At 42.5% G+C, this 17,862-nt stretch overlaps 1 protein-coding gene across 1 annotated transcript; it reads right to left on the bottom strand.

The window, feature by feature from the left end:
• Nucleotides 1-483: 483 nt before the first annotated feature.
• On the bottom strand, nt 484-17,490 carry LOC111860407 (uncharacterized). Its single transcript, XM_023844124.2, has 3 exons — nt 17,138-17,490; nt 1,672-1,771; nt 484-1,451 (listed from the first exon to the last, which is right to left on the bottom strand). The coding sequence occupies exon 3, from the start codon at nt 1,446-1,448 to the stop codon at nt 660-662; it is 789 nt and encodes a 262-aa protein (XP_023699892.2). The 5' UTR covers nt 1,449-1,451; nt 1,672-1,771; nt 17,138-17,490; the 3' UTR covers nt 484-659.
• Between the last annotated feature and the right edge of the window lie 372 nt (nt 17,491-17,862).

Consider the following 17,862-nt stretch of genomic DNA (forward strand, 5'->3'; position numbering starts at 1 on the left):
GTGTTAAGTGATGCGTGTGTGCGGGTCAAATTCATTAGCTATGATCTAAAACTATCTACACTCACACTATCTATCTATGCATCTGTCTATCTTTGCATCAGTGCTAAAGTTCCAACCACAATATGCAAAAAAATAGGCACAAGGTGATACATAGAGCCATACAAAAGTGTATTATATTAATAAAAACAATTTATTTTTTTTATATATAACTAAACCAGGAGTCGTTCCCTGAGGTTGAGACAAATTGTATTCAGTGAATGAGTCAGAATTACATTGACAACACATTAGTAATGCAGAGTGTATGATGGCACAGCAGGAGAGCGAAGGCCTGCGGCAGATACAGGGCTTCCAAACGGGAGCCTTCCTGTGTGACGTACGTTTACGTTTCAAAAACTGAATTTCGCATGTTGCCGCGTTTTGATCCTGAGTCGTTTCATGCCCACCTGCAACCCCCCCCCCCCCCTCCCCCCCCAGTCCCACCGATGCTGAGGGGCTTTGATCAGATCATCCTGCGTGTCGGATAAGTGATCATTTCAGGCTTAGCAGTACCTGGAAGTCTGAATTAAAGCTGAAAGTTAATCATCTGGTTCAGTATGGACTCTCTCTGTCAGTCCTGCTCTGTGTGGTCATGGATCCCTTGCTGGCTGGTGTGTGTAGATTCAGTCAGTCATGTACAGTATCTTGCGGGGTGGTGTTAAGGACTCTCCGTCTTTCGTCGCTCCTCCGGAGTCGGGCCTGCAGTGCTGGCCGCGTATTTTCAGCCTCAGCTTGTGAGGCAGTGCAGTACTCAGGTCAGCCTCCAGGGCGGCCGGGACCTGCTGCTCTGCCTCCTCATCGCTGGGCTTCTTGGGGCCCAGGATGGGCCTGGGAGCAGCTTGGCCAACCCAGTGGGCGGGCGGGTGGGGCAGCAGGGCCGGAAGGAACAGAGGCGAGTGCGACGAGGCGAATGGAGGATAGCGGTCGATGCCGAAAGAGTAGCCGGTCGTCGCAGGAGTGTGAACGGAAGACAGAGGGGAGATGGGGTGAGCGGAGGGCAGGGAGGAGTGATCGCCATCCCGGGGCCACCGGCCCCAGAAGGGGTCCATGGGCCGGCTGGGGGGCAGGGGCAGCAGGCTATGCTGGGCGGAGGCGGGGCCGGGCAGGCCGAAGCGCAATCGCAGTGCCAGCAGCTCCGCCCGCAGCCGCATGTTCTCCTCGCTCAGGGCCACCAGCCGCGTCTCCAGCACGTAGTCGTTGACGCGCCGCTTCTCGCGCGAGCGCTTGGCCGCCTCGTTGTTCTTTCGCCGCTTCTCCCAGTAGGAGGCGTCCTTCTTCTCGTCCGGCATGAACTCCCGCTTGCGCCGTGAACCTGCCCCAAGGCCGCCACCAATCATCGGCTCCAAGCCTAGGACCGCCATGCCCCGCTCCATGGCGCCGCCCTGCACGGGCATCGTGAAAGGCACCTCCATGCCCTTGTGTGAATGAGGTGCCAAGCAACAGTTCCTGGATTAGTAATTGCGTAATTTTCAGTAGAAATCTGTTTTTTTTTAACGTCCTTCAGTTCTTCACACTTGGTGACTAGACTTAAGTAATTTCTTCTCAGACCTTAGTTAATGCTGTTTCAGTAAGCTGTACACATAACGGCCAGTAAGCAGTTAGTCACTGGCAAACGTCACTTGAAACAAAACTTACTGTGTGTGAAATCACAGTGCGCTGAATGTGCCCGTGCGGCCTCTCCTCTGTCCTGTGCGGTCCCCTGCACACTTACTGCTGGCCACGATCTACCATCCACCTTGAGGAGAAAGAACCAAAGACGTCTTTCAAAAAAAGCTACAAGTGCAACACAAGATTAGACAAAGAGATTAATTTGTTTTAGGTTAGTGTGCGTACTGTATAACATTTCTTTGCATAAATAAAAAAAAAAAATCGAAATAATTGAAGTGCTACTTCAACATTGAAGCGCTACTTCAAAGAATTCATTCCGAATACAAAGAAAATAATCAGGGGATCTAGGTGTTTCATACCAGATTATATCAACTGGGGGGTGGCAGGGGGTTTGGGTCGCGGCTGATGTGTTGGCGACCGCTTAGATACTCAGGTGTGATCTGCAGGTATTCTTCCGTTTTAACATTGACACATATATTCACACTGCTCAGATAAGCGTAAATGCTCCGTCACATCTTAAAAACCCAGACCAATGATGGGATCAGGTACAGCAGCTGTAATCCATGGCGATGGCAGTTTTTGCTGCGTGCATTATGATAAAGTTTGTTCAATGTAGGTGTGTAAGAAAAGTTGCGTGTTGTTGCATCTCTGCACGGATGTCTGTGTGTGGGTGTGATGTTGAGTATGAAATAGGAAGTACGTACGTGTAGGTGTCCAGCCTTTAGGTACAGCATTCTGTCATCTTGCCATATTTCTTTGATCATTTATGTAATATTCATACAAATTATAAAAGTGTTCCTGGAAATGAAAAGGCAGCCCCTGGGTGACATTTATCAACTTCAGCTCCACAGAAAAGAAGAAAAAAAAACTATTCATGAAAGATCGCAGTCAATTATATGACTGCTCCATGACTTGAATTGTGATCTTGTTGTTTGGTAAAGCATGAGAAAATGAGACAGAGAGGCGATACAGGAAGACTATCCACACACACTAACCCTGAACCACACATGGTCCCATTAGTGATGACAGGCTTGTTATACTGTAATTCCATCCATCCATTTTCCAAACCGCTTATCCTTCTGGGTCGCGGGGGGTCTGGAGCCCATCCCGGAAGCTACGGGCACGAGGCAGGGAACAACCCAGGATGGGGGGCCAGCCCATCGCAGGGCTTGTTATAATTTTTAATAATAATTATTAATGCACTTAGATCCCATTTTATGCAAATCAATATATTTCGTGGGAAGTTGATGGGTTTTTTTTTAAAGCGTGGTTTTACTGCAGCTGATTTACCCATCCAGTGGCAGATCTGGAGTAGATTATCCATGATTATCCTTTTTTATAAAACAGAAACAGCCAGCATATGTGTACCTGATCACTGAATAACCTTTCTTTCAAATAAAACAATAGTAGGTGGAAAGTGAACAATAGTGTCAGTTTCTAGAATTATTAGCACAACATTTTAACCAATGAATTTATGTGGTGATTACACTGGAAAACAAAACACCCGTCAGCCTAGAGAATAACAGACGAGTGAAACTTTCATGACCAACAGATGATAACTCAGAAGGCATCTACCCCCAGTAAAATCACCATTATCGTCTCTCTTTGCATAAACAGAGCTGAAATGAGCGATTTACTTGTTATGCTAACACAAAATGTCTCTTTCCTTTGGTTTTAGCTAGCCGCGCAGTTTCACGTCAGGCTCGCGCACGACAATCTCGGCGCTCTGACCTCGAGTAGCTGAAGCGACATGCGTTTCTGGGCCCAGTAAATTCCCCTGCCCTCATACTCTCGGCAAAACCGGACTCCTCCACGTCTAGACAGGTTGAGCAAGACGCAGATGTGTAGAGAGCAGCCGGGGTGAGGAACGCGGCAGACTGGTCGCCCAACCTCTTCTCAATATTACACAGCCCCTGTGCTTAACTTCGAAGAACAACATGTTTAGCCCAAATTGAGAACCAAAAAAAATCCCCACGGATCAACTCTCATTTATACATTCTTGAAACCATTTTAAAATTTTTATTTGGTTCTCATGCGATCTCTGAAGGTCAATGAAGATTTTTTTTCTTTTTTTTTTTAAATAAAACAGAGACTGGGGGTGGGAGGGATGGGGGGATGGGGGGGGGGCACCTTGACTGAAAACATAATGACTGACCGAACATGAGCCAGGATGACCACAGTAGGTGCTGGAAAGCGAGTTTCCCCCCCGGTGACATGAAAATGTGCCGGTCCTTTATTTCAGGTTCTCTTTGGATGGGTTTGAAACTGACGAAGACCAAAATGAACTTAAAATCTTCAGGAATTCCTCTTCGATGTGACCTCAGTTAACAAGAAGTTAAAACATCTCTCCTTTTTTTAAGCATTCATTTCCTCTAATATAGAAAGCGATAGAGTACCTATAAATGTATATAATTTTTTTAAAAAACTGCTGTTTTGCAGTTATTACAATGACAGAATGATAATTATATAGAGCTCTGGAAATATTAAAAGACCGCTCTATATATTTTTTTTTAAATCTGCATTTTTAAATCCTGATTTAACCGTGGTTCTGCTGGCAGAGGCTACGCTGAACAGCAGGCTGTTTCCAGGTTCAAAATTTCTAAGACAGCAGCACACAAGAATAAGGTGAAGCAGGAGACACAGACGCATAAACGCATAAACTGAGAAATTAGTGAAACAAAAAAATTGTGCTGCGGTCTCATTTTTTCCCAGAGCATTGAAAAAGAAAAGCTTCCACAGCAGTATGTAATTTGCTCCTCCTATTTATGTTGCCTAAGTAGCTTTTTGTTGTATTTGACCAAGTAAAATAGACAAATCTATGTGGACTGTGTTAGCGTGCTTCTCATAGGCCTTTCAGTGTGTAATAAACATAGCATGTGGACTGATATTTGTATGCGATTAGTTAACTAATCGCACACACACACTGAGTTGGCTCTTCAGGATCTGCAATATGACATTATTGACTTTCACATTTCATATTTCACATTACAACACAAGAGTTGTTGTTATTTTAGCAAGTTCCATAACTGGTGCCGATGAGAGTATCTAGAAAATCAGTATCATTTGACAATCAGGGATGTAATTCAGCAGAATAAAATCAAGGAATTAGATAGAAAGACAACCCATTAGTCATGTGACTTACAGAATGCATCTGGATATTAACAGGATTGGTATTGGGTCTTATTTCTGCTCCTCATGTGTGGATGCATGTTCTGTAGAACTTAAGCCGGCTTCTGTTATGAAGGTGCATCTGTTCCATCTATATCTGAACTTCTCATAGTGACTGTTCTGTTTAGCGCTGCCTCTTCTCTCTACCCTTCTTACATGCCTCTTCCTCACATGCTTTCCTGTTTCCTACCATGCAGGGGATGGAGTGATGGGGGAGTATATGCATGTCCGTCTGAGATGGAGAACCAGAAGAAGATCAAAGAGACCGAAAGCTGAGAATGGAGAGGCATTGTAGTGTTCAAAACCACAGTTGTTGAGGCTATCACACACACGCACACACACACACACACACACGCACACACACATGCACACGCGTACGCATGCACACACACGTCGTACATGTACACACACACACGCACATGTAGCACACACACACACGCATGCACATGCACACGCATGCACACACACACGCCGTACATGTACACAAACACATGCACATACACACGCGCATACACGCGCATACACACACACACACTCACACACGCCTCTGAGCCACCTCTGTGTGGGCAAGTACAATACTGAGAAATAGTCTGTGGTCAGCCTGTTATTATTATCATAATTACACAAACTGAAACAATCAAACTGTGCAATTAAAAACAACTGCTGCACAACACGGAAACAGGTAGCAACACATTTATTACTTTCTGCAGCACCTGAATGGATAATTGCACTTCAGTTCTCATCCCAATGAACAGTAGCATGTTTTTGCAGCATGATTCTCCCGCTTTTTGGGCATGAGTCACCACCTCCTCTCCTGTACCTCACTGCTGATAAGGCACCATTTATTACATAACTTGTGCCCCTGAGTCAATACCAGTGGTGCACCTGTGTGGTTTTTTTTTTTAACCTGCCATTAAATGTGCCCTGCATGGCCACACCCATATTTGAAATAACTGTGAGCTCCTCCATACACACAGATGAGCCAAAACCTTATGATCACCCCAACGTGAAACAAAAAACGTTAACTATCTTGTAAAAACGGTGCATGCCAAAGTCTGGGATACATTACACGGTAAGCTAACATTCAGCATTCGTAGTTACAGTAGCATGGTTAATGCAGAAGAAATGGGCAGCGATAAAGATCTGAGTGACTCTGACAAGGGCCAATCCAGTATGGTCAGATGACTGGGTCAGAGTGTCTCCAAAACAACAAGGCCTGTGGGGAACTCCCGGTCACCCGTGGTGAGTACCTGCTGATAATGGTCCAAGGAGGGAAAAACCACAATCCACTGACAGGGTGCTGGGTGGCCATGACTCATGGATGTGAACAAAGGCTATCCTGTGTGGTACATACCAACTGAAGGGCTACTGTGGCACTAATTGCATATACTTTTCATGGTGGTCATGGGAGTAATGTGTGAAACCATCACTAGTCTTCATATTGAATAAAAATAATTTTGCAAAAAATATGCAACCAAAAAACATGCTATATATAATACGGTCACATTTTACTTGAGGGGACATGTATAATGTAGTAGTACATGCTTACTTAATGCATTAAGTAACCAGTAACTAAGTGGTAGTTATGTACTGGTCCCATGCTTATTCATCATTAATCCATCATGACAGGAACACTGTGCTAAGCCATTGAGCCTCCCTATAACCTGCTGAGCATGGCACGGTGCTGTCTCTATGTGCAGAGTGCATTCTACCTTTTGTTTCTCACACTCCTATTGTCTGATCAGCCACCCCCACACACCTGTAAACCAATCAGCTGGCTTCTCTCATACACCCACTCTCTGGGCATAAGGCAGGGAACAACCCAGGATGGGGCACCATTGCAGGGCACAGTCACACGCCATTCACTGACACAGGCACTCCTACAGGAAACTTGGTAACGCTAATTAACCTCAGCGTGTTTTTGAACCAGAGCACCCAGAGGAAACCCCACCATGACACGGAGAGAACATGCAAACTTCACACACAGGGAGCCGTGGCAGAGGATCAGACCCTGGTCCTGTAGGTGTGACGCAACAGTACTAATCACTGCACCATCATGCCACCCTCCCCTTTGTGGAAACTTAACATACTTACTTTGTGATTTACTATGATTTTTATTCATAATGATCTTAAAATTCCATTGTGCATAACAATTATTCATTAAAATCATGCTGTAGGTTATTCGTTATGAATAGGCTGTCGGTCCATAAATGCATGTAAAGGGTTTGTGGAGACAGCAATCCTGTGAACCCTAGTGTATGGTGCCCCAACCTTGAATCTGGTTGACTGAAGGAAGTCTATAAGTTTGAAAGTTCTCCAGGTGTGCTTTACCATTTTGTACCCGTTAAGAAGGTAGGTAACACTTTCTGTGAAACCCATTCCCATAAAGCCAAATAACCATTCTTATAATTATTGTAACACATTCTTGAAGTATTATTAACATGGCTATAAATATTTATAAACACATTATAGCCACATTTTTTTTATGCATTATGAACGCTTTATGAAGCTCTCATCTGTAATGCACTATAGATACCTTCATAATGCATTATAATGGTCAGTATAACCATTAAGGATGCTTTGTGCTACATTATGAAGTTATTTATCGTGCATTATAGATGAGACCTTCATAAAGCATTCATAATGCATAACACACATGGCTATAACGTGCTATGCCTTTTTATAAATAGTTATAGCTGGGTTTATGATACTTTATGAATTCATTATAATGCATTATGAAGGTATGTGTAATGTAGTATAATGACTGCTTTAAGTAAAGTGTTACCAAAAGGTCATTTGCATTTGTAGCCATCTGCAGTTTGCAGTAGACATGTGTATCAGGGGTATTTAAATACAAGGATTCCTGAGGCCCACAACCCTGAATATGATAAGCAGTTCCAGAAAATTGATGAATGGATGGATTCTTGAGGTTTGGGGAAGCCATTTGAGTTATCTAGTTGTGACTCATCTCTTGTATTTTATTTTGATACTGTGACATTTTTTGAATATTAACTAAGAGTGAGTAAATTCTTCCATATCCCCTCACACACTCATTGTCCAATCAGCTGCCTACTCTTACGCAACCACTGTTTGAGCAGCCCCTAGTTCTCACACACCGAATGTCCAATCAGCAGCCTTCTCTCACACGTCGACCAGTCTTATCAGCCTCCCCTTCTTGTATATTCATTTACCTCATCAACTTTTCCATTAACAGTTAGTATTTATATATATTTATATATATAGTATTTATATATGTTAAATATATATTTGCTTGACATTCATTCAAACTTCATATTGAAAAGATTGTAGTCTGGTAACCAAAATTTCTATAAATAAAATGATAGAATTTCAAAGTTCCATGATTTGTGTTATTTGATACTTTAATAAAGGATTCGCTTTTGTTCTGTCATAAAATCCTACCTATCGATACGTGCTATCGAGCCTTTCTGTGCATGTGCAGTTCCACCGTCTTGGGATTAGGGTTAGGTTTCAGGGGTTATGGTTAGGGTTAAGGTAAGAGTTTTAGGGGTTTTGGGGGGTTAGGGTTAGGGTAAGAGTTAGGGTTAGGGTTAGGGCTATCGATTAGCACTACGGTAGCATTTTTCGACAAGGCAGCATATATCGACAGAACAGCTTTGACAGAAACTGAAAGGAGAGGCCCAGCTTGCTCACATTCATGTGTGAAGTTCATGTGCCGTGAAAAAAGTTTAAATGCAGCAGCTGGTTTTCCTGTAAAACCTGCAGCTTTATGTTCAATTACTTTCTTTGTCCGTGAAACAACACAGTTACCGTGGTTCATGAGCTGAATTTGTTTTTGTCCAGTTTCATTTCAAGTTTTAAACTTTTTAAAACATTCGGTGTCCTTAACGACCGGAACTGACCAGACTGACAGGCCCTCCCTTCAGTTCTGAGCTGCTGTGTGAAATAGCACACGGAGAATGTTCGCACGCTGCCCTGTTGTCTGTATTCTGTGAAGATAAACTCACCACAAAGACATTTTACTCAGCACGGCTGTTACAGTATGTGTACCGGCCCATCTGGGGCTTGGAAACTGGGTGCTGCCGGGGGGGGGGGGGCAGGTATGCAGAAGCAGGGGGGTATTAGCTGTGAAAGCTACGTATGGTCAGAGGAGCACCGGGTGAAAAGGCACTGTGGGGGCTGCGGCTGCCGGGTGGGCGGGGGGGGGCAAAAAGGGGTGGGGGTGTTCTGGTGCAAAGGCTTTAGGTTCTAATGTTATATTGAGTTATATATTATTTAAATTTAATGCAACCTAAGTAAATACAAAAAAATGCAAAAAAATAAAATATAGCTAAGAGGTGATTTTATTATTACTGTACAAATGCTCATAAATTCAAAAACATGGCACCAACATTGAAATCCATCCATCCATCCATTTTCTGTAAATGCTTGTCCTATTCATTAATTATTATTATTATTAGTTTTTAAATACAGTCTTTGAATGGCAGTTTCTAAAAGCCTTTAGAATGTCCAATGAAAAATTTCCTTTTTCTCATTATTATTTTTTTAAACCTCCAAAATCTCCCAAATATTCTCCTTATTTCAATCAAGGTCTTGTAGCATTTTACATTTCATTTGGTATTTATAAAAGGTCAGAAATAAAACCTGTCACTGTGTTGTACCCCCCACCCCTGCCTGAGATAATTAGCAAACCCGTCACTGCATTGCACCCCCCACCCCTGCCTGAAATTATCAGCAAACCCGTCACTGCATTGCACCCCCCTGCCTGCACTGGCTGCTCCTGGTCTCTAGCGGCCAGAGGGAGCAGCGCAGGCTGAATGTTGCCGCAGTTTAGGTATCATTATTAATGACACATCGGGCTTCCATCTGCCATTCTAAGGGAACATCTTTCGTTAACTAAAAAAAACTGGCCCTTATAGCCAAAGCAGAATAGAGAGGGCAGGTTGGCGGGAGAGTCGATCACACTGTCAGCTTCCAAAAGTCCCCTGCAGCTTTTCAGCGGTTAGATAGTTCAGAGGTGACATGAACAGCTTTGTGAAACCACTGAATCTGGTGGGAGATCAGAGAGTTACCCCCACCAACCCTGCTTTCCTTACTGCATTCTGCAGCTGTGTTACACTGCCGCCCTTCCTGTGTCCTGGACGATGCCCGGGAGACGTCCTTCATTCCCTGATCCTCTACCTCAAGAAAGATGTTACATATTTCAGTTCTCAGTTATGCACACCCTTCCAGCCATCTTCCGAAAGTTTATCCTAGAAAGGTTTTTTTCTTTTTTTTTGGGGGGGGGGGGCTTGTATGTGTTGTAAGTCCATTGCAGTAAATTTGATCAATTCCAATAACTACTCATGCAAGTACATTTATCATGCATTCAGGTACTTAATTTGGGATGCATTTAAGTAATTTTCTTTTTTTTTTGAGAATACAAAACGCACAGCACTTTAAGTGCACATCCAGATGACCATGTAATTGGTTTCTGTATCAGTAATATCATGTTGAAGTATTTTTGACCTTTTTCATGATGACTACTGTTTATGTCACCCTGGGATGGAGAATTATGTAGATGACTAAAATCAATATTGTGATATTATTGTGTAATTACATCAGATCATTTACCATAAAATATGGTAAAATATTCTCCCACTCGAGGGATGCTTGATAAAGATGGTTTATCTGGAGAACCCTGTAAAACCACTGTCCCATTTTACACAAAAAAAACTCATACTTAGCCATACATTATATGTGACAGATGGTAATGAAATCAGTCACGGTGTTCAGTATTAACCAACGTCTGCACACATAAGTGGCAGATTTTCAAAAGTCACCACCAATTCTCAAATGGGTCTTTCACCTTGAGTGTAACACACACACGCACACAGACGCATACACACGCACACACACACATATCACGCATGCACGCACACACACACATATCACGCATGCACATACTCACACATACAAACATGTTTTTTTTAAAAAGCAACAATAAAAGATGTTGCTTGACCACAAACACAGGAGGCACCCTATAGCGGTGAGAGTCACATCCAAACCTTAAAATACCCCAGAACCCTCTTCCATCTGCAGCTGGATTGCTGCCACACAAACCTCCAAACCTCAGCACCCCCTCCCCCAACCCCTTAATGGCCCCCACTCCCGCTGAGCTTGGGCAGACTAGTTGCGGTTTGCCTGCCAATCCTCACCAACCTTATCTGCAATAGACACACAAATCATGAAAAAGAGCCTGACTAAATATACAGACCTAAATACACCAATCAGAACAACTGCTGCTTCACATACTTCCGCTTTCTCTCAGCTTATGATTTTCCGTCGCATTAATGGCTCGTACCGGAATGTGTGTGTGTGTGTGTGTGTGTGTGTGTGCATCACAGAGCGTGTGTATGTGCATTATGCAGCGTGAGTGTTTGCATCACGGAGCGTGTGCGATGCGCATGGAACTGGCCGAGATGTACGCTGAAGTCGACGTCCATACGCGTCCAGCCGCAGATCAACCGCAGCGATACACAGATCGGGAAACCAGGTCCCGTGAGGCTTAAAATGGGGCGACCCCAACCCCCCCCCGGAGACCCAAAACCATATCGCTGATTCTAGCCTATAATTTCCATTTATTGGCTTATTGAGTTAAATGCCACTTTTCAAAACTTGTTTGCATTTACCCACATGTAAGAATTGCCACCTGGCATTGCCCAGCAATCAATGACATAAATCCATCCATCTATCCATTAATTTCTATCTCTTATTGGTTTATCCTGGTCAGGGAGGTGGGGGCCTGGATCCTATCCCAGACGGTGATGGTGACAGGCCCAAGGTTGCGTTACACCCTGGATGGGGTGCTAGTCGATCACAGCAATCAATGATTTATGAAGAAAAAATTGTGTTCTGATGTTTAGAGCAGGGTTAGGCTTAGGGTTAGGGTTAAGATTACATTTAGATCAGCTGTTCAAATCCAGGTGTGAGGACTCATAATCAGTAATCTGTTTAGGGGGTGGCCCTTTCTGGATAAGATTGCCCACCCCTGGTTAAGAGGAACGGAAGCTACTTGCATTCAAGACAGTCGATCATACCGCGGGCGTCGTTAGGTCCAATCGCTCAGGGCTAAGGCCCCGAGTATTTTAGCCCCGATGCCAATCTTACTTCAAAAACAAAATAAAAAGTCAAGCCCCCAGTAAGCTTAACTTAAATAGCTAGACATGCCCCTGAATCACACTGCTATGCATAACAACTCCTGAATTGTGACCTGTGTTTACCGAGGCTTCCGGCTTCCTGCGACCCTTCGCCAATACGAAAGGCCGATTTGGTGGATGGATGCGATTTCTTATTAGGAATTTCTCCACTAAAATTTAGGTGCATTGCGAACAGGTGTACTTGATTTATCGTTCAGTTACGTTTTAAAATTGAATGAATTTAAAAATTGTAACTCTACCAACACAAAACAGTTGGCACTAATGAATGCCTAATTGTACCTTCTGTTTAAACATTACATCTGAATAGTGGCAGACTATACTAAAGGTGCCCATGGGGAAAGGGTCTAATTACCAAGTAATTATTTTTGGTGTGGGAACTATTGATTTCCATTGCAAAAATATATACAGAAGCGCAACGTGACGACAAGAATTTCTGAAAAAAAGGAAGGAAAATTGGATGAATGGCAAATGTATGCAAATATGTAGCCGGATATGAGCACGGCTGCACATACACAAGAGTAAGAGATGTATACGACGAATGGAACAATGCTAACAACCTAAATGCTGAAAGAAAACAATAACAAAACACAACCAAAATGTAACTGAGCCATTAAATGTAGACGTCCAAAATAAGTCATTGTTCTCTTTGTAATTATTCCTTTATCATGATATTTATAAATGCGCTCCTTTCAAACTCATTAATACTAAGCCTTATAATGACTTTTGCTAAATTTCTTCCAAATGCACGTGCATTTGTAACTGATAGTGTGTGTGTGTGTGTGTGTGTGTGTGTGTATCCCCTGCTGGACTGGTAGCTGACTGTGTCACGATGGGCAGGGGCCTCTCCTGCCCCCACCGCCTTCTGCGGTTCGGCCCCCCAGGGCTTTGCCCTCCGCATACTGTGGAGGCCTGCCACTTTTGAGGCACGCCGCTCTCAGGCAGTGCCCCGACTCCCCCAGGCCTCCTTGCCACCTGCTGCTTATTGACGTGCTAATTTTAGGTTGCTTTTTAGCAAAAGCTTTCAAATGTTTCATTCTGTTACCTATTTGTTTTGTCCCCGGCACCTGTTTTTCAGTTTCCGTTTCTCACGTGGCACCCTTGACGGAGGCGACACACACGAACACTCACGCGGGCACGAAGGCTTCGCCGTTTACCGTCTTAAAACAGGGCGGTTTTAGCAGAAATAACACGGGTCCCGTGGGTTGGTGCCACAACCAAGAGTCGCCTATAAATTCCGTGCTGGTGCTCAAGATTTACGCTTTATGATTATATAACTATAGACAAAAGCACTAATAAAATAAATAAAAGTGAATTTATTCATGGAAAGAGCCGAAGAAGTATCTATGATATGTGTTATTATTGAAAAGTCAGTATATGTGTGACAAAAGTTCATTAAAGTGTTATTATGCTATTAAACGATCAACTAGGTGTGTAGGTGTACTGGGTGTTTGGCAACATAACTGCCACGTTAATATTCATATGGGTGTTTGTGAGAATGATGTTACGAGGGCAGGGAATTGGAATTCCCCACTTCAGAATTGTCTGGAACAATGTACATGTCAGCGATTCCTCTCTAAAGATCACATTAGTGAATTTTTCCTTTCTGTTAAATGTTCATCAGTCAGCATCTGTCTTCACATGTCTCTGTATGGGGGCGTATGTTTCAGTAGGCATGTATGCGCGTGAGTCATTGCATGTATATGTGTGTTTGTTGCACTTTGATGGATGGGCATCCCATCTGAGGTTTAGCCCTGTCTGGGACAGGTTCCAGAACCTCCGCTGATGCTGACTAGGGCCAACAGGAGATGGATGGATGGATCCCTCTTTATGCTTTTGCGTATGTGTGTGTTTTCTGAGCTGCTCTTCAGAGAGTGAAGGATGTGTGTGTGTGTGTGTGTGTGTGTGTGTGTGTGTGTGGCCAGGAGTTCGGTTAACTGATATTTTTCAACTTTGTAGTTTTCATTATCTGCTGTATTTCCTGATAGAGGATGCCAAAGACCACACATGAACTGGGATCATCGCCACAGCGAATTCTGATGGACATTTTGACCAAAATGGGGTTTTTGCACCATACATGGTACTTAAACACTTAGCTCGCATCGTTTCTTTCTCCATCAAAACATTTTGCTATGAACACAGACGGGTCTGGACTCACCTGTCCATGTACAGACAGGTTGACCCCTTTATGAAAATAATGAAAAAATAACACCATCGGCAATATAAAGTTCGATGCTATAGTTCTTTGAGGTCAGGGGGATGCCAAAGACAACCGACTCACTGATCCGTGTCCTGCAGAGACATTTTCAGGATACCTTGTAAAACACTTCTGCGGTAATGTCACACATCTCCATGCCCTTCCCAAGATGTCGTTACACAATCACACCTCCAGACCATGCCACCTATTATGTGGTTGCCACACATCTTGTTGTGACTGTGCGACTCTAGGGCACAACCCTGCACAAGGCTGAGCTAATTAGATAAACTTGCATAAAGTGGTGAAGGGTTGGATGAAGACATTTACATGACTCGGTTTTTTCAACTTTTCAAACTTTTTTTTTTCCAAATAAGTGCCCTTATCTTGAAGAGAACATGTACACAAGATCTAGCATCCAGCTCCTCTAGACTGTTCCTGGATTATATTTTCACGTCATTAAACTCAATACTAAATATTAAAACATTAACCGAAATACTGAATACTAACATTAGCTCAATACTAAATATAATAAACATTAACTGAAATTATGAGCATGAAACACTGTAACCCGCAAACATATTTTTGTGGAATACAGAAAGTGTGCATATCTTCAATCCTATTGCTTGCTCCGAATGCCAAATGGAAAATCAGCGATCTCACATTTACAGTATAAGCCAAGTGAATTTGTTATATTGAGCGTCAACGCTCATGAATGAGCTTTGCAAAAGCAAGACGTTAACCAAAATTCTACTGATACGTACATCGAACTTTTATGAATACATATATTTTGTCCTTCCCCTCGTTACTTCTTGTTTTTTAATAAAAATTGTTTAGTGTCTTCAATTTTCAGCAACTATATAAGAATGAACTTGTTGCCTGGGGTTTCATACAATAAATTAGATAAATATGAATTCTTTTTATCCTTTAGAATAATAGCAGACTTTATTTTACATTGTTTTCACGAGAAGCATCTAAGTTAACCTTCAGTCATTCGTCAAAAGTAATAAATAGTTCTAAAGTATATCTGTTTTTATTTTTAATCTGATAATGTCAAGTATTTTCTTTATTTTACTCCTGATGAAATTCAATGCGATATTAAAAAAGAATGTTTCTTTGTTACAGGTTTCTTTTCTAGGTTGTAACTTCACATTATGCTAACTATGCACCCAATTTTGTATTTTCATGTCATAGTTGTGCTTTGGCAATACTCATTTAAAATGAAATCCTCACATACAACATATGTTAAATATCTTTCAATCCATGCACTGCATCCAGCGTTGCCACTAGAGATTTTGGGCCCCAACCCAGACTAATCTCATTATGTGCCAGATTTTGTAGGGTCCCTGTCACATAGGGGCCCTTGGAATTGTCCCGACAAATATCCTGATTTTCCTCTTAGATAGATAGATAGAGATACTTTATTCATCCAAAAGGAATTTTCTTTAATGGTACCCCCCAATGCATCTTGTCATTTAAGATCTTTTGTGAAATGCCCTGTATCACTCTCACCAATGATATTGTACACGCTCCCTCGATGTCTACCCACCACTGCCTTCGCATTGTAATCATATTTATTGTAATCATATTCGTTGGTATTCTTTTATTGACTCTCATATGCATGCATGACATTGTGCTGGCCTGTTGCTGCTGTGTGTCTCCCCGCCCTGAGTTCCTGTATTATAATAAGCAGTATATTACAAAGAAAAGCGTGTGCCGAAGGACCTCTCTAATGCTGCCATAAAAATGTGACTTGGGTAAGCGACGCATTACATAACATTATTTCAGCACAAATACTCAGCAAATGCATTAGGGATCCCCCACTGCAGTGTTTCTGCTTTCCTATGGCACTGACTAAACATTAGGCCTTGATAACCTACTGCGGAATTGTTAGAAACGTTTTGGTTCTTTAAATCTGAACAAATTGAAAAATGTAATCACCGTCTTTAGGCAGGTACTTCCACATAAATCCTAACACAAGGATACTTGTGGATGGTTTTGCAGTTCAGTTGTAAATGTACTTCGCTAAATAAAAAAAAAAATATATATATATATATATATTTTTTTTTTGTGATGATGAGGCCATTATATTCTTTCATGGCTATTAATGATAATTATATTTGTTTGGCATATTCTGCTGCCACATTCTACATTTTAATTTCTCCTGAAATAGAACTGATATGAAAAGGTAAATCTGCAGAAGGTTGCTGTAGGAGATGATATATTTTATTATTTTATTTTTGTTTTACTCCACATAAGATCATTTATTCGCCGCTTTGTAAAAGTTAATAAAAGCTTAAAAAGTTACCAACGCAGAAGGATGTGCCTGTTATTGGCTTATATGTAGTTAGTTATGGCAATTAAAAAAAGATAAAAACTGACTTAAAATAGCAGGTGTTAAATAGAGAACAATTTGTGTTGCAGAGATCAGATGTTACTGCAAGTCACTCAACAAGACACTTTAACACCTTGTCCTCAGCTCTGAAACCGGCAGAACTTTTCGTGTCACTGATATATTAGGGCAAAGCTGTTTGATACTTTTCAAAAATCCATCTCAAAAGGCTGCAAGAGCTACAGAAAGAAATCAACCAGTGCAAAATGCGGAAACGCCTGAAAACGGACAGTCATAACGTATTTGATTTACTGCAGCTTGTTGATGTTAATACTTGCAGGATGAATCCTGGTCAGAAGTGTTAAATACAAAAAACACGCAGTTATGCCGCATTTTAATGCGCCTGTCTTCGACGTCAGTTTAAATGCATGCGTTTCGTAAAAGTACGTATCGTAAAACGCGATAATGGTTGTGAACGGTGGGGTTTGCTGGTAACGCACTGTACAGCGCTGACGCTTAGTGGTCCTATCAAAAATCCCCGGGCGGCCCGTGGTGAGCTACGCACGTATTCATTAACATTTTAGCGTCAAGCTAATCGATTGAAAAAGCAGCTGCCGACCTTACCTGCGATATCTCAGTGGCTTGTAGACTGCAGGCCTCAATCCACTCGTGGTTTGAAGAACAACAAGAAAAAAACAACAAAAAAAAAGACGCTCTCTCATTCGTACCTGTCACTAGGTCTAGCTCCCTTTTGACGTCTCGTGGTGGAGGAGGTCGAGTGGCAACTATTGCTCTGGCTGACCTGCCGTAGTAGTTCAGCCTGGGGGGCCGGTTATAAGTTGTGGCCTGCCCGTCAGCCTGCGTTATACAGTGCGGCACTCGGCTCACTGCTCCAGTGGTAGCGGCTGGGCCCTACTGTGGGCTGCAGACAGACTGGGGGAGGCTGAGTCAATCCAGCCCCCTCTCTGCCTCTCAGATCTACAGATACCTGTCTAAGTCACCCTGTTGCATTGGCAGGGATTTTTTTCTCTCTCTTTTTCTCCCTCTAACCACCTTTTTCCTTTGTTCTGCTTTAGTCTGTCACATCGGTGTGTCTGCATCCTTAGTCCTATTCCTACCTACAGATATAACACTTTTACCCCCATGATCTTCAGATAAACCATACATTCAATTATGAGTTTATCTCTGATATGCAGAATACAGCAGAAAGCCAATAATAAAGAGTAAAGAATAATTAAAGTGGCTTGGGGAAAAGTGTAATACACATGTAAGTGGATTTATATGGACATTTTAAACTGTTTCTCCATAATTGCCCAGCAGAGTTTTAAACATGAGCAGCTACAGGAACA

The sequence above is a fragment of the Paramormyrops kingsleyae genome, chromosome 15 (assembly GCF_048594095.1).
Source record: "Paramormyrops kingsleyae isolate MSU_618 chromosome 15, PKINGS_0.4, whole genome shotgun sequence".
Taxonomy (NCBI): domain Eukaryota; kingdom Metazoa; phylum Chordata; class Actinopteri; order Osteoglossiformes; family Mormyridae; genus Paramormyrops; species Paramormyrops kingsleyae.

Coding starts and splice junctions, on each gene's coding strand:
- LOC111860407 (XM_023844124.2), bottom strand. CDS start 1,448: ATGGAGGTGCCTTTCACGATGCCCGTGCAGGGCGGCGCCATGGAGCGG.